This window comes from Marmota marmota, unplaced genomic scaffold (genome assembly GCF_001458135.2).
Source record: "Marmota marmota marmota unplaced genomic scaffold, marMar, whole genome shotgun sequence".
Taxonomy (NCBI): domain Eukaryota; kingdom Metazoa; phylum Chordata; class Mammalia; order Rodentia; family Sciuridae; genus Marmota; species Marmota marmota.
The window spans coordinates 40,622,199-40,645,371 of NW_025999842.1; the positions used below are offsets into that span (position 1 = coordinate 40,622,199).

At 34.2% G+C, this 23,173-nt stretch overlaps 1 protein-coding gene across 3 annotated transcripts in view; it reads left to right on the top strand.

The window, feature by feature from the left end:
* Clvs2 (clavesin 2) overlaps nt 1-23,173 on the top strand; it is a 65,092-nt gene that overhangs the window by 14,015 nt on the left and 27,904 nt on the right. For all 3 annotated transcript variants that reach the window (XM_015498546.2, XM_048797308.1, XM_048797354.1), the window contains one exon: nt 2,403-2,577. In XM_015498546.2, the coding sequence (XP_015354032.1) occupies nt 2,403-2,577 (175 nt within the window). The remainder of the gene's footprint in view (nt 1-2,402; nt 2,578-23,173) is intronic.

Below are 23,173 nucleotides of genomic sequence, written 5' to 3' on the forward strand. Positions count from 1 at the left end.
TATCCCTAGGCCTGTAATACCTGGACTCATTCTAGATGGTTAAAAATAATCTCTTAATTATTGTCTTTTAAAATAGTAATTAATAGTCTATTCTAAAAATCATAGTTAACTTTTTAAGGAAAATATTCTTCAATTATCATTATACCCTGCTTAGTGCACTATATCTAGGGCTACCATTACAACCCAAAGTAAGTTAGGTATGTATGCCAACTTTCACTGAATACCTCCTGTATACCTAGCATTGTGCAGATTATTTCATCAGAATTATCTGTATGATTCTTTGCCTTCCATCTCCCACCTCCCACCCTGTGAGATAGGCATAGCTACCACTATACTTTCAAATAAGGGAACTGGTCCTTAGAATTTTAAATTAATGGTACTTCAAGGGCCATGCAACTAATGACAGGCAGGGCAGAGATGCCATCTAGAAGTCTTCTGACATCATGCCCTATTCTTGGTTTATGCTAGAATCCTAAAGATTCTGTTCCTCACAGATAGTTTTACAGACTGGGAAATGAATGGATGAGAAATTATCTAAAGCTCCAATGTTCTTTTTTTATTCCTTTCCAAACTATCATACTTTCTCATTCACCTCCAGATATTTTTAGAAGGAAAAATAGAATTACTCCCTCTTCAATACCTCCATCTCATGCTGTCTTCTTGGTGAGTATATCACTTCCACTAAATACAGGTGATTTCTATTCCTGATCCCCTTCCACCCCATCCCACTTATTCCCCAAGGTGCAGATCTCTCTTTGTATGCTTTTCCTGGACATCTTCACCTGAATGTCTCAGGAGAAAAATTCTTAAAATACAGATTATATAAAAAAATCAAAATTATTACCATTGTCCATAAATTTTCTGACTCCTTTTAAAATTTGGGGATTTCTTAATGATTGTATTATTTGAATAATTATCTAATATCTCTCTTAGCTTTGACTGTAGTAACCACTTTATTTCCTTGATCTTTCAGCTTGTACTTTTGATTCTAGAACTTTTTGCTTTGAGCTCTCTTCTGAGCTTAGTATCTATTTTTCCAGATGCTTACTTAATGTATCTTTCTGGATATATTACATGTTTATCAAATGCAACAGTTTCTGTTCAAAACTCTGTATTTCCAGACATCCCCAACAATACTCTCTATTTGCGTTATTGATTTTGATTAATGATTTGATATTTACTCAGTCTCTGAAGCTAGAATCTGTGTGTCATTCTTTAATCTTTCCTCAATTTTACTCTCCACATCTATTTAAATATCAAATTATTATTTTTACCACTAAAAACCTATCAAAATTGCTTCTTATTTTTGTTCTTACTTCTGCTGTCTTCATTTAATTAGTTTCTTAGTCTACAACTAGTCTCCTTGTTCCCCAGTCTAGTCCTATTTTGCAGGAATAAGTGCACTTATTGGGCTTCTAGAATGTGTCTGATACTGTCTTAAGGAGCAAGGCAGGAAAAAATAAAGATCCAATTCTAAATTTGGATGACTTGCATTATATTAAAGAGGCAAATTTCCATGATTTTTTGATTCTCTGCCTTTGTGTGCCTTCTCTATCTGTCCCTCCCATCTTCTCTTCTTTCTTTTATCTTTATGATGCAAACTCAACACAAGTAATTAAGTCTGCTGATACTTTTATCCATAGTGATCTCATACACTTTTGTTGTTGATGAAATTCCTTCAGATCTCATTCTTGAATTTTTCAAATATAGTTGTCTCTTGGTATCCTTGAGATATTGGTTCCAGGATCCCCTGCAGACACTAAATTCTGCAGATGCTTAAGTCTGTTATGTAAAATGGCATGGTATTTGCCTACAATCTGTGCACCTCTTCCTGTATACTTTCATTCCTCTCTATTTATAATATCTCTTGATAACTTACAATGTAAATAGTTGCTATACTGTATTTCTTAAGAAAGTCAGTATGAGTTCAGTACAGACATAGTGTCTTTTTTTTTTTTTTCAAATTCTATCCTCAACACACAGAATCTAGAGTTGCAGATCCCTAGAATATGGAGGGCTGACTATATAAGAAGTGTAAGAATTACCCACAGCATTCTTAAGCTTTTCCAAACTATGATGCCTACTTTTGGGGATAGCAGAAATGAGATATTAGAAACTCATAGGAAGGCCTAGCTGCAAATTAAATTACTACAAAGTATGAAAAAAAAACTGTAGTATTTTCAAAACCATTGCTACTTGTTTAAATAGAATATATGCTAAATACTAATATGTCCCCAGAGCCTATATAAAGTAAACTTCTTAAAAGAAGCTTTTTAGGCAAAATAATTTCCTTGAGATTTTTTGAGGTATTTTAAAGGAACTCTTTAGTGTGGTAAAAAAAGCTTTCCACAGATTCTACAAGAGTTGTCAGATCTAATTGAGTACTTTTCTGTTACTGATAGGTACACACTGGTGGATATTCTGCGTGCCATCTTACTTTCTTTAGAAGCCATGATTGAAGATCCTGAGCTTCAAGTCAATGGGTTTGTTTTGATCATAGACTGGAGTAACTTCACCTTCAAGCAAGCCTCTAAACTTACGCCAAGCATGCTGCGATTAGCTATTGAAGGTCTTCAGGTAGGAGATGCCAGTTACTGTGCCTTGCTCTCCCATGTTTGACTTCTCTTATCCAATGACTTCAAATGCAAAATAGCTTACAGAATAATAAAAACAAAAAGCATAGTTTTTTTTTTTAGTACAAACATTAAAATACTAACTGAATAAAAGGATTTTAAAAGATGAGCGGAAGGATGCTAGCCTTTTAGAAGACTTCATTATGTCTAAACATATAGGTGAGGGACTGAGATTTTTATCTCTATAATCAAGACATGTAACTTTTTAAAATTTGAATTATTAGATAGTGGGACGTGGTTTTTATTTCTTTTTCCTTTTCTGTGTTTATTGGTTAATTAACTAAATGCATCTTTTATTACTCCATATAATCTAATGAATCGGGGAAGGATCTGCAAAGTTGGTCAAAAGTTGGCCTAAAGTTGGTCAACATTATTTTTGTTTATTTTATTTCAAAAGCACACAAATTATCATTTTGAATTATGTCTTTAGACCTATTTTTTTTCCTTTTTTAGGTGGGAGGAGTTGTTACATGGAATGTATTATTATGGTGCATCTTCTAGGGAATGATTATTGACTTGGAGATAATAAAAAAGGAAGTGGATTATAATTTAGTGTCATAATCTTGCTGTTGTCAAGTTTTTTACTTTTAGGATGTCATTTGGCTCAGTCTCTAATATATGCTACTCTGTACAATATTTATGGAATTGATTTTAAGCTTCTAGAAAGATTTCATGTTCACTTGAGTGGTATTAGTCCATGTTTATTCTTTTTATTTTTTACTCATTCTTGAAATTTGTGAGTTAACAGTTATTTCTTCTAATTTTCATCACTGATACTATCTCTTATTTCAAATTAATGAATTATATATGTATTATTCATCATGTCAAAGTGTTAGGCATTTTTGTGTTGAATAAGTCCAAATAATCCTGATCTTCACTCCATAGTAATTTCTGACTGTGTCTCTGGCACATAAATTGATGACTGATGAACCCCTAACAATGGGCCACTGCTGCAGGCGGCAGGACATCTTAACCAAATTGAATTCACAGTTTGAGTTCTGCCTCCAGACTGAATAAGACACACTGATCTTTCTTTTCAACATAAGTTTTTCCCACTGCAAGTTTCCTGACTGGCTCTTGGTGAGTCTGGCTTTCCCCTTTCTTATCTTAAAAAAAACACCTTTTTTTAAAACTCCACAGAGACAGTTAACAAGGGCTGAGAGAGGGCGCAGAATAAAGCATGTTTGGCAATATGTATGTCATGTAGAATGAGACCTAATTCTGCTATTTCTCAGTAATGAATAAATTGTTCTTCAGTTTGTAAAAGAAATTGGTTCTCATCAGCTGTGTTATTCGTTATAGTTTGTATCTGAAATGTCCCCCAAATGCTCTTGTGTTGAAGGCTTGACCAAGCCTATACAGCAATGTTCAGAGGTAGGCCTTTGGGGAGATGACTAGACTGTGAGGGCTCTGACCTCATTCATTGAGAGCTGAATGAACTACTGAGAGGTGGAGAAACTGAAGGAGGTGGAACCCAGATAGATAAAGTAGGTCACTGGGGCTATGTTCTGGAAGGGTATATTGCCCCTGACACCTCTGTTTCCCTCTCTTTGCTTTTGGACTTCCATGAGCTCTGCAGCTTTCCTCAGCCATGCCCTTCTGCCATGATGTTCTGTCCCAACTCAGGACTGAAGCAATAGAGGTGACTGGCTAACCATGTGCTAAAATCTCTGAAACCATGAGCCAAAATAAAATTTTTCTCCTCTAAGTTGTTTATAGCAGGTATTTTGGTCACAGGAATGAGAAACTAACAGTAACGTAACGTATTTGGTATCCTGCCTAATTGCTATCCTTATTTAACCTATGTTTGCACTAGGAGCAGCCTATCCTTCAGCTGTGAGACAGATTGGAGAACTCATTATACCCAAGAAGGTTTTAAAAGCACCTCAAAGATAGATCTAATATTCTGCTATTTTGCAACTTGCCCACTTATAGACTTACTTAATAGTGTGTGATACGTCATTGCTGAAGAACAAACTGATGACTCAGAGATGCTTGGGAACTTCTCATTAGCCAGGGCCACTGTCAGAGTTGCTTTAAGCGTGAGCACAGGAGAAGCTGCAGTCAGATTAAACCTCAGTGCTTGTATGTAGGGAGGGAAATGATACTCTTCCTATGTGGACCTCTGCTGCACATAGGGACCTGCCTTCATTCTATTCCCTGTAAATATTTTAGTCTTCTTTTCCTTTCTTCCAGAGTGTAGTGAATGAACAGGTCTAATTCCTCTTGATCACCAGTCCAGAGGCAACTTAAAAAGGGAGCTTTCCCAGGAAATAAATTTTATATGTTACTGACCTTTTAACTCAAATTTTCTACAGTTCAAATTGATTGTCTAATACTGTATATCTATGCCTGTGTTCATGCCTATGTAACCATTCCTAAAAACAATGGTAATTCTGAATCCTAGATTGTAGGATTGCTCAAAATATTCCATTATGACATGTATGATCTGATACATAGTCTCATACTGAATTAACATTGTCAAGCTTTTAAAATCAAGTCCCTATTTTATTTCACATTTTCTATGTGAGAAATATTATATGTAGCTGGATGTTTCATCCAGGACATTAATAAACAGTTTTCAAGGAATCTTCATCAAAAAATAATTAAAGATACATATACAATTTTATTTTGCTTAACAGCTACTATCACCAAGACCACTGACACCATAAAAATAGTAAATGTCTTCCAGTTAATTCAAGGCAATTTAGAAAAGATTAATGTTATATCATAATTCTTCCATAATGTTATTTTTATATAGGTAAACATAAAACATATTTTAGAGAGTTGAACCAAAAGTAAGAAAGGCTACAAGTAGATCTAGCATCAGGGCAGTTATTTTAATGAGTAATTTTATTAATGAGATGTTACTGTTTTGAAGAGATTCTGTCTTCCTCTTGAGTTGACTATACAATCTATCAATGCACCAATCTCCTTTTCAAACCTCAGTCAAAGAGTATTTTGAGTGGCCTGGCTAAAGATAGCACCTGAGACCCTGTATAAGGATCCTTGGACCATTACTGCAGGTCCACATGTGATCAAAGGGCAAGGTCAAGTGAGAGAGAATATGGAATAGTGGAATGCACTGAGGAGTCAGACACATCTGAATTTGGATGGCACCCTGCCACATATCAAGTAGTTTTACAAATTACTTAATTGGTTTGAATGTGTATGTTTATTCATCTAAAAATTTAAGTGTTATAACATTGGAAATGATATATCTTGCACTTAACAGATGATTGAAGTCAATGTGGATTAGCTCATTATTCAGGTGGCATATTTATCTGGATATGTGCTTCTTATCTAACAATTAAGTGATGAATTATTATTGATTGATTTTGGGAATCTGAATAATATTTTTTCTTTTGATGTTCAGATTGTAAAGACATTTTAATTTTTCCCTGTGACTTCTCTGTGTTTAAATAACATGTAGATATTTTCATGCTGGATGCCAAATAACATATGTTTTCATATTGGAAGCTGAAAGAATGAACAATATTATTTTACCTGTTGAAATTTAATGTTTGCTTTATGGGAGAGAAGCTTTTAACTCAACTATAAAGTTGGTGGTTGGGAAGGTGTCCTTGGAATTAAGAGTTGAGAAAAAGTTTGCTAAGGAGACAAGGATAGAGGGTATTTCAGGTAGGGAGAATTTGGGAAAATACATTGGACAAATGCAGAATGTAGTTGGAAGTGCATAATGAATCTGTTTTGACGGGGCTAGGATAAGGCATGAATTAAGAATTAACCAGAAATGACCCTGAAAAAGCAGTATGGGAACCAGTTGCGTGGGATGGAAGACTGGATGCTATGTGGTTTGGCTTGTGCTCTCCAGACATAGGGAGGTTTGGGAAAGGAAAGTGTTCTGATTTTTTTTTTTTTTTTTTTTTTCTGTGGAAAGATATTTTGTATAGAAGAATGGACTTTGATTGAATTTAGGATAGATTAGATCTAGAGAATCCCCCAAATAACCTTGCGTTAATTATATCAATCCCATTTTATAGGACAGGAAACGGAACCACAGAGAGTTTAAGATGCGTTGCCAAATTTTCTCAGCTGATATTAATACTCAGGTCTAGGTTTTTTGACTCCAGAGACCAATATCATTCGTTAATCATGCTACTTCTGTTGATTCCTAGTATATTACTAAGAAAAAGAATGTGCATATTTATCTCAAATCCTCACACATTAATGTGAATGGAATTTCCTTATTGGAATAGATAGTGCAGTGTTAACTAAAGAAATTACACATGACTAGCCTGTGGATTTGTACTTTGTTCACACCAAGTAGCAGAACCATTGTCTTTTTCCCAGTGAGCAGACTCCTTGAGTGATTACCAGTCTTCCCGTTCTCTGGGATAGAGCATGAAGGTGAAGGGAAGGCCATTTTTTTTGCTGGTAACCATAGAGACCTTTTATAAAAACAACTGCAGATTGATAAGCCATTCAACATTTTGGTCCAAGGCAATTTTGTATGTTTTCTCTGTGCAGAATCTCCAAATATTTTCAAAATAAGAAAAACATCAACCGTCTTTAATATAATATAATGTCATTTCTTTATGGGCAAGGGGCGACATTAGATATTCTTGTGGGAAGAAACTCTTCAGGCTTCATTGGAGAGAAAAGAGAAAATTGTCTCGCTATTTATGAGCAGCTAATTGATTGGTGTAGTCATAGAAACAGGATGTTTCTTAGAAAATCAATATAAGATTAAGTGAATGTGACTTGTAGACTGTAAGGTGTCTGCCTGGGAAGCCAATTAAAATATGAAATGTTTGAAAATACCTGGCACAGCTTAGACTCTGAATTTACAATGAAAGGGTGTACTTTTAATATTTTTGGTTTCTGTTCCTCTTTTTTTTTTTTAATTACAAAATATCGGAAACTTCTTTAAAAATGCACAACACAAACTGGTCCATGAATCTAGAATCTCCCAATTTGTAAATTAAAAACAAAACAAAACAAAACAAGACACAAAACCTTATTCTAACCCTACCTGTACTGTTCATTGCTCTTTAGGTATACTTATCTGATATTCCCCTAGTGTTATCCTGCTGTCTCTGCTTTTGTTTTCACGATTTCACAGCAATCCCCAAACTCCATCTGCTGAAAAGTATATAGTATAGTCAAGATGTGGCTTGCTGGCAAAAGGGTTTGACGGTAACAAGGGTTTAAACTGCTACATAAACCTTGGACATAGGGCCATTGTAAAGTGCCTAATACAGGGCCAGATAGTTCAAGAGCACTTAATAAGTCAAACTTGTGAAACAATAAAGAATATGTAATCAATTCACTGGCCTTTTCATTTGACTCAAGGGCCCAGCGTTACCAGCAGCCAACAATCTGTTAGCTCTGAGAGCTCTGATCATTCATGTGAAAGGCAAAAAGTGCTGCCTCTACAAATTCTGGCTCAGGCTCTTTGGGAGCCCGGTTCCACCTAGGGAAATGTGCCAGAAACAGAGGACATGCTAATGACTTGGAACATCACTGTTCAAGGCTAGCGAATGAGGAGCTCCTTTACTTCAGTTCAGCCTTAGCTTATTCAGTCTTTGAAATCCTACTTGTAATTTTTGGCAGATTTGAAAGTGCATGTGGGTGTGGGTGTGTAAGGTGGTTAAGGAAGAATAAGAAATTTGGTATGATAATGACTAAATTAGAAATTCGTAATAAAACAAAAGGAGTCTGTGCTTTACAACAGTGTTCTTTGTATTGGTTGTTAACCCACCAATAGTTTTCAGATGTAGAATGCTTTGAACAATAGCAGAAATCTCTTGCTTGCAAGCTACCTTTTAAACTTAGGGCAGTACAGATAGGAGGGTGTTGAAACCATGACTGTCTCTTGGAAAATGAACACATGGATTCGTGACCTGTATTCATTCAGACAGCCTGGAGTTGGGATCATTCATTTCCACGTTTTGTGGGGAAAGGAATAACCACCATAATGAGAAACAGTGTCGAGGGCAGTATGTGGGAAAATAAAAAATAAAAAAAAGCAGCTTTTCTCTTCACATGCATAAGTGTCTGAGCTAAGTATGCTTCCTTTCAGTTGTCACTTAACCTAAAGCAAAATGAATGAAAGACCTGAATTTTCTGTAATTTCATGGTGTGAGAATGTGTTTTGGCTGAGAAATGTAATCCTCAGAATTAGGATGTTTTAAGTCTTTCTTAAAATCTGACAGTAGGTATCTAAATCTTATATATCATTTTCAGCAAGCAGTTCAGGGGTCATGTAACCTTTGATAATGGGCTAGATTGATTTTGTACATATAGGTGTATTTTTATGTGTATATTCTCTGTATTGTTATTAGTGCATATTAATTATACAAAATAATGTGTTCCGTTGTGCCATATTCATACATGCATATAATATATTTTGATCATTTCCATCCCCACTGTGTCCTACCCTCCCTCCTCCTCCTGATTCCCCAACCTCTATATATTTTTCCTTGCATTTAAATAGCTGTTCATTTCCTTTGATTAGCACCTAAATGTGTTAAAATTGTCTAGTTATAAGAAGTAGGTGTTAAACTTAAAAAAATGAAGAGATGAGTGCTCTAGAATTATTGAACACATTTTTACTGAATTAAAGAGTATTAGAAATTATCAATAAAATTTAATACTTCTACCCTTTCCACTACTGACAAAGAGGCTTTTATCATTTGGTTTCAAATAGCCAAATAATTGAAGCCACAAAAGAGAAAGAAGTAAATAACACTTTTCTGGTCTGAGCCATTGAGATAATGATGAATGAATAGAAAGTAATTATCCATAATGAAAAATTGAAGGACCAGTATGAGTCATTTTACATTTCATTTTATTGGGTATGTTTAGACATGTCCTGAAATAGAGAACAAAAAAGATGAGTGAGTACAGATTCTCTCATGATTTTTAGCAGCAATGTAAATACATCTTGATGTATCCTTGTCTCTCAGCAGAACCTAATTTTTTTTCAGTGTCTTCAAATCAGAGTTGCAAACTATGAACATCCAATTATGCTTTTAAAAAATTAGTTTAGGACCCAAGTGGCATCAGGTTTAACTAGAGGTATTAAAATTGGCATGTTTATCTTTCAAATACTTAGTCAGTTCCTCTTCCCAAATGTTATCTCAAGAATGTTTAATTAACATCTTTGGAAATATCAATTAGAGTAGTTATTTTTCTTTTATTGTATTTTAAAATTTTGGTGCCATATTACTAGCATCTTGAGAGTAAGTGATGTTATTGTCTCATCTGTGAATAGTACTCCTGTTGTTGTATTCTCTTAAGATTGTTCTGGAAATTAAAATAGTTTTTTATCCTTCATTATAACTAACTACTCTGAGGAAAGTTTTTCAGTGGGCTTAGTTTTTTTCTTTCTTCAATTGTGCAAATCATAATAAACTCATAAGAAGAATGCCTCTTTGGATTTTTTTACTGAGAAACTATTTGATGCACAATTAATAACAGTGTTTCTATGGCCTAAATTGAATTTCATTTTAAATCCTATAATCAATTGGAATGTTGAAATATGGGTAAATGTGAGATAGGTACTTAATATAATAATAACTGCTGTAAGACACAAACCAAAATGTGTATATTGGCTCTACCATCTCTCATATGAAGTCTGGTGGGCATTTTTGATCAGCAGATGGGGCCATTCCTTGTGATTCTTCTCCCATATTCCTTCCTCATTTTTGCCCTGCCATTTTCTCCATATAGTTTCCAAGTTTTCTTGGCTCCATTCTATTCCTTTGCCTTGAAAGGGGAAAAAAAACATGGAGGGTCCTACATCATAGATTTCTATAGGCTAGACCTGGAATTGTATACATTGTTTTATTTGCATTGCATTGGCTAGAACTCAAACAAGCGACTTTCATTATGACAAGGAAAGCTAAGAAATGGAGTTTAGTTATGATTCCAGAAAGAAGAAACATTGGTGGACACCTTTTAGAGTGCTGATTTCTTAAAATAACTTTGATAAGTCTTCAATCAGCTCTTTAAGAAGTATTTTGCTTTTGTTCTGTGAAAGGAAGAGGTGATAATTAGACACCATTTCAAGGAACTTGAATTCCTACATTCAAGTACAAAGGAATAAATATACCTTTCTTACAATGCATTCTTCATACTCACTGCTAATATGTACCCTATAAGGTTTACATAAGTGAGGGAGCTGTCAATTTCTATATACCTATGTTAGTATAGCTATATCTCTGTAACAGCCATTATTTAATGAACTCAACTCTGCAAATTACTCTGACTCCCCTATAATGAGTATTTCCAGACATCTTGAATGTAAAAGTAAAAAAAAAAAAAAAAAAAGACTAATCATTCATCTAAATTCTTAAGACTATTTCTATGACAGGTGTGTTACTTTAGGTTCTACAGAGGACTAGAACCAATTTGGTATATATTTATTAAGAGACAGATGCTGATAAGTCCCAGGCAGGACCTACATTTAGCCAACTTGATACTAGGAGAGATGATACTAAAATTTTAGTTTAAGTCTGAAGGATTGAGAAGCAAAAGAGCTTGCCATGTAATTTACTCATTTTACCATTTCAATTATTAATCTTTTCAGGAGACAGCAGAATAATATTTAACCATATATCTGGGCACCATTGGGCCAAATCAAGGTGACACATTAACTATCACAACAGCTATAGTTATATTGTTATTGCTTTACCTTTAAGTTAAAAACCATCAGAATTTCGGATTTAATGTCATAAAATGAGAATGAGACATTTTTAAAATGAGGTGGCCTAACTTCAGAAACCTCTAGAAAAGAATATTTGCTGCCATTATACAGCTCATGTCTCACTTTACAACATAGATACCTTCTGAGAAATGTGTCGTTAGGTGATTTTATTCTTTTCTGAACATCACTGAGTGTACTTACATAAACCTAGATGGCATAGCCCACTACACACTTAGGCTGTATTATTTATTATCTTATGTTACCTCTGATGCATATGGTCCATCATTAATCAAACTCATGTTGTGCAGTGCGTGGCTATATGAGAGAAGTTTCACACTTGAGTCTTGTGTGAACTTAGAAAACAGAGTCACTGTCAAATTTTGTAATATATAATCTATTGGGTTCACCATATTATCAATGCTTATCAAGTGCTATAAGAAACAGTTGGAATTTTACTTATTGTTTAGCTGCATAGTGAAATGTATAAAAGCCAATTTTTATTAATCAGTCAGAAATTAATAAATAAAAGGAAGAATTACATTATTATTAACTAGGTTTTAAATCACATCATGTACTATAAGCAATTTAGTTTCCTCTTGAAAGTATTCTAGGAGTGCTTTATGTTATGATTTTTTTCTCTTCTTTTATTAGAGCTGTCATTCTTGACATTTTAAAAATTTCACCCTTATGCTTTATTAGCTGTTTCTTGGGTATCTTTTCCTGAGTCTTCGACATACTAAATCTTAAGGGTTTTTGTTGTTGTTTTTGCTTTCTTTAATCTAAAAGGATGCAGGGGAGGTAAAATTGCAGAGTATTTGAATTATCTACAATGTGTTTATTCTGTTTTCATATTTGTTTGATAGTGTTACTAAATATAGAAATATGAGTCCAGAATAATCTTTCCTTAGTACTTTGAGATCATTATTTCATAGTTGTTAGACATCCATTATTTCTGACAACAAGACTGGTTTCAAAAAAAACTCTTGCTACTTTGTAGGAACCTACCATTTCTCTGTAAAAGGTTTTAGGATCTTCATGTTTGTCATTTACAAGCATGCATCTGGGATTGGATCATGTTATGTATTTGCCCCAGGGATTTCATATTTGTGTTCATAATCCTCTGTACTACATATCATAATGATTATGATTTATAAATAACATGTATTTTATTAAAATTTTAATTTTTATTTTCAATATTTTTTTAGTTGTGAATGGATTCAATGACTTTATTTTATTTATTTATTTTTATATGATGCTGAAGATTGAACCCAGTGCCTCATACATGCTAGGCAAGCACTCTACCACTGAGTCACACCCCAGCCTTTAATTTTTCTTTAAAAATCATTGTAGATCTAGGTACAGTTGGAAGAAATCATACAAAAAAAAATCCTGTGCAAGTCTCCTTTGCTGGTAACAAAAACTATTGTACAATATCACCAACAGGATGTTAATATTGATATAGCAGGGACAAGAGTCCTGAATTCCTCTTCAGGCTTTTCTGGCACCACATTGAAGAAGGTGAGATGCTTTTCACTGCAGCCTGGTGAAACTGTAACTTTAGATTCCTGTCTCAGCTTTTTGCTGGTATAGGTAGGGATAAGACTATATATGTGTATATATATATATATATCACCTATAGAATTTGGCTAGGGTAGACCTACTGCCTAAAAAATTTGTGTGCTGCTAGTATGTACCTTTCCTGGTCCTTTTGTTATCAGAGTAAATTTTTGTTAAGGCTGTTGCATGTAAGCTCTAAATTTGAGATATATGAGGCAAATTCAAACCAGGGGACTTACCATCATGTCTGTCTTTGGGTATTAAGGTTAGTGGCTAGTTTGTTTTATATAATGATGTGGTCTTTTATTTATAATTATTTGGAGTAATGGGGAAAATATGACTATCACATTTTCCTGGAAACAAAAGTCAGAACAACATATATTTTTTTATCTTCCAAAATTTTATCAAAATATCTGATTTACTAATGTTACTGTCTCTCATTTGGTTTTTAGTGATGTTGTAAACTGATTAGAATTTACACTGTTAACTGTCATTTAAATTTGTGGAAGACTTGTGTTTGGTCTATTTTGTTTTTGATTTTTTTTTGGTCATTATCTAGTTATGATCACATTATCTTGTTATGATCATAAGACAATAGAAACGAAGGTCAAGAGTCACTGTTTTCAATTTAGCAAAAGGGTCTATGAGACCTTAATTCTTCTCTAGGGTAAATAGTTGTATGATGATAATCATGATGATGATGAGGACATTCTTTTATATAAATCTCTAGAGAGTTTTTTTCCCCTGGGGTGCAATGTGTAATAAATTCATTTTCAAAATTCCAAGGATTGAACCTATAATTCTTGACTAATAAATATGGGCAGACCTGGTCTGGGGCTGTAGCTCAGTGGCAGAGTGCTTGCCTAGCGCGAGTGAGGCACTGGGTTCAATCCTTAGCACCACATAAAAATAAACAAATAAACTAAAGCATGCTGTTCATATGCAACTAAAAATAAATAAATAAACAAATAAATAAGAATTAAATATGGGCAGACCTGACCTGACTCTAACACTTGAAAAACTGTATTTAGTTACAGCTAAGTAGTGACTCAGGTGGATAGGAAACTTTATCACCTAATTTCAAAAAAGGAATCAGAAAGATGCCTCTGCTCAGCTCATTATCTCTCCTAAGATGGCTTAGGAGAGATTTCGCTCCACATAGCACAATGATGGGTTTTTGCAGGATTGGAAAGCAGACTACATTTAGTAGTAGCTGAGGTCTGGAGTCTCAGCGTGGAGCAGAAGATCAGCAGCACAGTAGGGATACTGACATGTTGCTAAATGGTGAAATAGATTGTTAGTTAAGGGATGTAAAAGCACTTGTCTGTAAATAATAGAGAACTGTGTTCTAGTTTATGAATATTCAGAACTGGTAGAGGACCTTAACTCAAGGGAGAGTTAAAGTGACTTCATTGCTGACCAGAGACCCACCAGGAGGCCCCCAGCTGACCTGAGCAGCACTGTGGATAGCTCCCAGGAATTGATCTATGGTTTGTTCTTTTCTGCTTTCCAGTCCTGGTTTTCTCTAGCCACCAAAGCCTTTATAGTAGGTGCTTGAACTCTTAGAACAGGTTGAGGTCACTGCAGAAATAGGGGTTTTCTCCATTATCCTCGAGTCATAACAGCTGTGTGTTTGAGTCAAGGCAAGAATTCATTGAATTTGGTCCAATAGCCATCAATAGCACTATTTAAAAAATATTTCATGAAAATTTTGAATAAGATAGCCACAGGTGAGTTAAAAAGATGAAATAATGGAAAGGAATACATCTTATAAAGACACTCATACTTTTACAACATATTGTTTCTGTTTGTTGTATCTTTGCAATATTAAAATTAATAAATGAAAAAATAAGTATTACAGAGAGGAATTGGTTAAGGGTTCAGAGGATAGGTTAATGATGTATGGATTAAAATGTTAGAAAACTTCATAAAAGAGTTGGAAATTGAGTTAAATCTTCAAAGATGACAGGACTTCAGTAGGTGGAGGGACAAGAGGGGAAATGGCATGGGGTCAATGGCATGTAGAGGTGAAACGTGTATCTTGCATTGTGGATATAATGAAAAACCCAAGCAATCTTACGTGAAAGCTTTGTCTAAGAAAGGCAAGCAAGATAAATTTAAGAAATCGACTAGCAAGTTGGAGAAAAATGGGAGGGATTTTGATTTTAAGCCATATTTTATGAAAAATGGAAAATTGATGAGTATTTTGAATATAAAAAGTCATGGAAGGAGGATAATAAAAACAATTAATATGGCACCATTCACTGCATCATACTTTCATTATTTTAGTCCTCATTGAGTGCGATATTTTAAAGAAAGAAAATCTAAGAAGTTTGAAGACTTGAATCACAATCCACCTTAGACATTAATCTGCATTAGTGCCAGTCAAGTGATCATGAAAGAAGCAGAAGGATACATTTTGTTCATGTCCTCTCCCATCCACATTTTAATCTGTCCTCATTTAAATCTCTGTCATGACTCAGGGTGGCTTTCTCAGTGGCATGGCCGGCAGCCCGCAGCTGCCTCTCTGAATGGTCCCTCCTCTACATGGTGATCACAGTGGCTCTCTAAAGCATGCTCTTTCTCACCAGACATGATCCCCAAACCTATATGTTTGTTCACTTGGTACCCTCTGCATAGACAAGAAATAAGGGCTCTACCATGCTGTGTATTCCCAGATCTCACGTGGCTTCCCTGATGAAATAAACTAGAGACTTTGGCAAGACAATGGTTTGGGACCTAATTTAGTATTCTGTTTAAAGAGAAGTAAGTTATTATGCATGCTAACATCTCTTGTGGAAAAGATTTGCTTGAAAGGGTTTATATTTGGATTTGCTCAACATCTAATGATAAATTGCATTCATCATATTAACGTGCTGTGCATTTTCAGAGAAGTACATCAATAGTATGATACTTTATAGGACGTTTAATAAAAGCTTTTGTTTTTATTCTAAAATCTGATCAACTATTGGTAAATTATAAATAGCTAATTGTATACTTTAAATTTTCAGGGGTTAGAGATTCTCAATTGGACACAGTTTTCTGTAGACTTTCTAGAATAATAACTAAGTGCATATGGCTACAAAACTAAGTACTGAGATATCAGAAAGTTATGCGTGCTCTTCCTCATCCAATAGTAATGCTGTTTCTTGGCATTATATGTGATTCTGTATGGAATTGTTGGCTGCGCTCTACAGATCTAAATCAGTTTTAGCAGAACTGCAACACAGATGCACGTGCTGTGCTATGTCAGATTCTGTATTAAAAAGCTTCCTGTAGACTTGTCTGGAATCTTAAGATCTGAGTGTCTAAAGGGAACTTAGAAGTCACACAGACCATCTTCTGTAACAATCACTCCCATCATAACCTTAAGACATGGCTCTGCAGTTTCTGTTTGTGCTTGGAGAATACCAGGGCATTGCTTCACAAAGTAACCCTTTCCACTCTAAGAGTCTGGCAAAAGGATCTCCTGTAAATTAGTTAAAACCTGCTTGTGACTCTTTCACCATTGGTCTTGATACCAGCTCTTGAACAGAAGATTAATGCCACACTACTTAATGCAACATCTTGTATACACAATTGAAATAACATAGAAAGTCCGTGTTTTTTTGAATGATTGAAGCTATCCAATATTTCTTAGTTTTGTAATTTTTTCCCTAAATAATTATGACCCGTTCTTCTATCCCTTTTTCTCATGATATAGTTTCTAACATATATAATTCTGAATGCCTTCTTCAAAATTCACCTTTTATTGGTTAATCCCCAATGAGAAGCACTAAATATGTCCTCATGAAATTCATACGTTCAAATGCTGTTCTTCAGTATAATGATGATTTTTGGAAATGGGGCTTTTTGGAGAAAATTGGGTAATAAGGGGGAAGCCCTTATGATGAGATTAAACATTTTAATGCACATATACACAAAGCTTTCTTCCCTCCCCCACTCTCATGGGAAACAAATCAGGAAAAAACCTTAGCATGTTGGCACCATAATCTTGACTTTCTAGCCCCCAGATCCATGAGAAATAAATGTTATTTAAATCCTTCAATCTATGATATTCTTGTCATAGTAGCTCAAACTGTCTAAGACATTGAAATAGAAAAATAATCACTCCACATATGTTTTGATCATTGTGGCCAATATTTTTATTTATTTTTTTAGTTGTAGATGGACACAATATCTTTATTTTTATTTGTTTATTTTTTTGTGGTGCTGAGGATTGAACCCAGGGCCTCATGTGTGTGCCGCAAGCACTCTACCACTGAGCTACAACCCCAGCCCCATGTGGCCAATATTTACCATTATTAGAAAAGTTTATCACTGAATAGCCAGTTACTATGTTAATTTGAAACGTAAAATGCTTTCTAAAAGTGCAAACAACCTACCAAAGTGGCAAGAAGAAAAAGGCAATTATATCTTAGGGACAGGACAAAGAAAAGGTACCCATAGAAGGCTCTAGAAGGATTTTGAAAGAAAGGAAATACCTTGTTAGAAACATTATGTGCTGAGGGAGAATTAGGATGGGTGGCAGAGATGATTATGCACATGGTGCATTTGGATATTAACAAGTATATTTATTTGGTTGTATCTTAGCATTTTTGAAAAAACAAAGTAGGAAAAAGAATTGCAAAATTTAGCTGAGACCAAATAGTAGAAGGTCATTCCTGCTTTTCACTATGAGAGTACTGAGGACATTAAAATATTAAATTTGAAATTTTCATATAGAGGTAAGTTTTTGAATTGATAGAAAAGTGTATTTTAATATATAAGTATGGTGCTCATATGATAAAATATGGGCCAAACAGAAAATCTGGCCTCAGTTGCAAAATGCTATTGGTTCACTTTGAACATGTCATCATGAGTATTTCTTTTCTTTTTTTTTATAGTAAAAGATTTTTTAATTTGTCTTTTTTTTTTTAGAAATACATGACAGTAGAGTGTATTTTGACATAGTATACATACATGGACTGTAACTTATTCTAATTAAAATCCCAATCTAGTGGATGTACACAATAGTGAGATTCACTGTGGCATCACTGATATTTCTAATAAATAATGCCTGATGATGGAATTCATAGGTAGCAAGGAGCCTGTGCATTAAAACAGATGGATGAAGCATTTTTTGTCAAAGGCACTGTCTAACCAGTTTTCATTAATCATCCTAATGTTGAGGATTGCTGCTAGACCTGAAGAAGGATTGCCTTCAGTTAGTGAACTGTTCATAACCTCTGAACACCATATGTTTAGCAAGCCACACAGAGTACCGAAAAACCTGTGCAAATGCCCACTGTCAAAAAAGGAGGTACATCCACAATACTGGGGCCCTAATTAAAATAAGATATATTCCATGCATGTATAATTTTAATAAAATCAACTCTTACTGTCATGTGTAGCTAAAAAGAACAAATAAGATACAAAAATGAAGTATAGTTTATCACCATCACAGTGTGGTCTTGTAATATTAGTGTTTCTTTGTGTATAATTTTTCTTATTTCTATGAAATAGACTTTTAAATAGGCTGTTAATAAAAATGTGTGAATTCAGTTCTTGTTCAATTCTTTCTGTGTCTGATCTTTGATCTCATCTCTTGCCCTTTGGAGATATTAAAAGAGGCAGATAAGAGATTGTGCTCTTTAATTTACTGTGTAATGTTTAATCTTTGGTGGAGTCCCAGTTATCCAACAACCTTATCTAATGTTGTTTTAATGTCCTCAGTACTCTCATAGTGAAAAGCAGGAATGAGTCATCTTGAAGTCAATCATTTTATCATCTAAAACTGTACATTATTTGGAAATAATTTTTATGATGATGTTTTTCCTCAATTTCTGTTACAATTTGTGTAAATATTTTTCCTCAATTTCTGTTACAATTCATTTTTAGAAAATATTTCTTTCTCATTTTTAATGAAGTCTAAAGAGTAGGAGAGACAAATATGTGTGCTGTCTTTTTAAGTTAAAAAAATACCTACTTTTAAATAACTGACATATCATTGTAAGCCACCAAAAGCTTTCTGGTCAAATAGAGAATATAAATATTGTATTTCAGTTAGATGGAGAAATTCATGAATGACAGGATAGTATCTTATAATTAGTAGGAAAAAGGATGAGGTTCAACAAATATTCCCTAAATTAATGTATCATCAATAAAACATCTCATTTTCACAAAATTAGACAAATGTTAAAGATGGTGCCAGTTATAGATTAGTGGATGAAGTAGCATCACTGCTATAGGAGTATGTGACATACAATCTTAGTATTGTTCTTAGCTCTGATATAATATTCAAATTTTAACCTCTTTTCCACTTATCAATGAGTGAAACAAAACAATCAAATAGAGTAAGAACTTGATTTGAAACTATGGTAAAGCCCATGCTTACAATGGCTAACAACTTCTTGATTAGGTAGGAATTTAAGGTTTCTGTACCTACGTTTCCTTGGGAATAAAATTAAGATCGTGCAATGACAGGTTTGTACAAGAGGTTATGTAAATGAAAAACACCAAAGACTTGCTTAATGCCTATTATTTCTACATATATGTCAGAGATTTTGGTTAATTAGTCATTGCTTAGTTGTGTTTTTTCTACTAATTTGTCTCAATCTTTATATCTATATATGACTCATGATTATGGTTGATGTTTTTCCTGTTGGCATATTAATCTTTTATTATTTTAAGAGAAACATTTCAAACTCATATTCTCTGGTTCATAAAATTGAAAGATTTAAAATGACAAGCTAATTTGTCAGCTTTTACTGGGAAGGAATAATTTCTTTAAAAATCAACTTTTAGCAGGATGCGGTGGCACACATCTGTAGTTCTAGCAGCTCAGAAGGCTGAGGCAAAAGGATGGTGAGTTTAAAGCCAGCCGCAGCAACTTAGAGAGGCCCTAAACACTTAAGTTAGTGAGACCCTGTGTCAAAAATAAAACATCAAAGGGCTGGGGATGTGGCTCAGTAGTTAAGCACCGTTTGGTCTAATACCTGATACTCCCCTTACACACAAAAAAATCAACTTTTATCTATCTTCTCTAACAGCATATTTAGAAAATATTTTTATTTTAGATACTTAATAAGTAAATTTTGTTATTATTCTTTGTCAAATTTATATAGCAGCAATAACATTAGATAATTTAGCACGCAGAACTAATAAAAGGTCAATGGAACAGAAAGAAAAAAGATTTAAATCCTACACAAACCCTATGTAAACAACAATTTTGATCGATATCAAGGTTGTTATTATCGTAAGTGAGAAAAAACAGTCCGAAGGCACTACAATGCACCATCTATGTACATCAAATTCTCAAAAGAATAAAATCATGGAGATAGAGAACAAATTAGTGGTTATCAGGAGCTAGGAATTAGGATCAGATGCATTGGATAGGATACTAAGGGTTTCCATGAACAATCCTTTTGTTGAATCAACATTTCTTTGGTTATTATTAGAACTACTAATAGTGATTAATTGTACACATTCATGGGTCTCACTGTGGTACTTTTATGGATACATATTTCCTGCTTTGATCCTGTTTACCTCCCTTCTACTACCTTTGGCTTCCCATTTTTAGCCCTTAGCCCTTCCCTGGTTCCCTTCCTCTCCCTTATAGTTTCTCTTCTATTTTTTGTTTGTTTGCTCATATGAGAGAGAAAACATGATGTATTTGTCTTTCTGTATGTGGCTTATTTAGCTTAACATGATGGCCTCTGGTTCCCTGACGGAACACTGCAGTATATATTTTAAATATGGTGGTGGTTACACTGAGCTACACCGATGATAAATTTATGTAGAAGTAAATATACATTAATAAATGAGGGTTTGCAGGACTGTGGTTGTGTCTCAGTGGTAGAACACTTGCCTAGCATATGTGAAACATTGGGTTCCATTCTGAGCACCACATATAAATAAATGAATAAAATAAAGGTCCACTAACATCTAAAACATTTTTTTAAATGAGTCTTTGCAAACCTGGTGACATATAAATAGGCCCCGAAGATTCTATCAATGTTGATTTCCTAGGTTTGGTCCTGTACTCTAGTAAATCATTTCATTTAGGGGAGCTGGAGAATCACACACTTGAATTTTTGCAACTTCCTGGTGAGTCTTTAATTACATAAAGTAGTTTGTAAAAAAGAACCATGAGTCAACAGATAGATACAGTTACCTTATAAATGGTTAAAAAAAGTAGAAATCTGATGGAATCAGCATTCTTTTGGTAGTATTATGATAATATATAGTAGGCACAATAAATAATTGTTGAATGAGGAAAAACATTCTTATTATTTCTTTTGGAGAATACCATAAGATTACATTTAGAAAACAGTTTTATTTTGCATTATTAACAAAAGTATGTCATTCTGTTGGTGTTTTGTTATTTCTGGTCAACAACATAGATGCCAGAAATAATATTAGATAAAAGTAAAATTTTTCAAACTATTTGTTAGAATTTACATGTAAAGGGATTTTTAAATAACCCTTTAAATGTGGGTATTCTTTTAGAATATACATAATCCTTATAATGAAACTTTCTACTGGGTACACCCATATGCACGTGAACATGAGGACCCGTAAGACCCATGTTTAAGGGCTGGGAAATTGATGTTAGAAAAAAAATATATATCAAGATTTGAACCATTGACAAACTATGTGAATGAAATAGGGTAGACTGTTGAAGATGGAGAAAAGGTGTTTGTGTTTTGTCCTATAAATTTCTAGAATTCACCAAAATTGTAACTCACAGTTGAGTCATACTGTCTTTTAAATTTTTTAAATTTGTTTTAATTGGTTATACATGACAGCAGAATGCATTTCAAGTCATTGTACACAAATGGAGCACTACTTTTTACTTCTCTGGTTGTACTCGATGTAGTCGCACCATTTGTGCAATCAAACATGTCCCTAGGGTAATGATGTTCGTCTTATTCCATCATCTTTCCTACTTCCTTTCCTGCTCTCCACCCCACCCTCTCCTTTGCCCAATTCAAAGTTCTTCCATTCTTCCCATGCCCACCTCCTCCATTATGGATCAGCATCCACTAATCAGATAAAACATTCGACCTCTGTTTTTGGGGACTGGCTTACTTCGCTTAGCATGATATTCTTCAACTTCATCCATTTACCTGAAAATGCCATAATTTTATTCTCTTTTAATGCTGAGTAATATTTCATTGTAATACCGTCTTTTCTAAAGAGTAGAGAGTGCGTTTTATAAACTGACACAGATCTAAATAACAGCCGGTATAAGTCATATAGTTCCATGTTTAAAATGACATATATTGCCTCAGTGTCAGATTTTCATGTTATGGAAAATAGGTTATTGAATAAGCTTTGTTACTAGTTTCAGAATTGTTGTGTTCAATTTGGAATCAAGGGTAGGTGGAAAGGTGAGGAATATCATTCTTTTTACTTCTGCTCTTTAATTTCAAGGAAGATAAGCTAGGTAGATTTCTTTTTTATCTTAACATTAATTGTACAAATCAATGTTTTTCACTGTTAACATTTCCATAAATGCATATATTGCTCAGTGATCACATCCACTAAAGAGATCTTTTAAGCACCCAACTGCACACGCATATACCCAGCCACATGAATCCTACTCTGGCCACATGAATTTCCTGGTGGTTTAATTAAAATGTTCTTAAATTAAACAAAATTAATAAGTATCTACTAAATTTTGTACTAATGCAAGAAAAGCACAGTAAAATCTTTGAGGCATTGATTTAGGAGTTTTTTTCTTTTTGTATGTAGAGGTACATTCATTAAGTATTTCTAGGTTTTGAAAAGGAAGTATTGATCCAAAGATGAACCCTGGCTTCCTTCTTGTGGTAAAACTAACTGATAAGAGAAAGTAAATATTGGAAGATTAAGTAAACCGAGGTGTCCTCCTACCTGCCCCCAGCCTTGCAGGAGATTAGTTTAGAGACTGAATGGGAGATTCTCATAGAAGTGCCAGTTGGAGGGGCTGTCCAAAGCCCGGGCTTCTGTTGTTCGTGTGTGCTTCTTTGAGGAACATGTGCTAGAACATCTTTAGATCCTCTCAAGCTATCTTTATAATCCACTGCTTCACAATCCATATGGACACCACACAGTTCTAGAAGGAGGTGGTACAGCTAAAAATGTTCTGGCAAGTGATTGGAAATCATCACTCTGGCTTCAGTAACCTGTTTCCTCCAACTCCTTACTCTACCCAGTTCCATATTGGTCAAGAGCATAAATTCCAGAGAAAAACGTGTATTATTATTATTATTTTAAAATATACAGATTATTATAGCACTGTATCATGTCTTCACATGCATTCATGACACTTTTAAATGTTTGC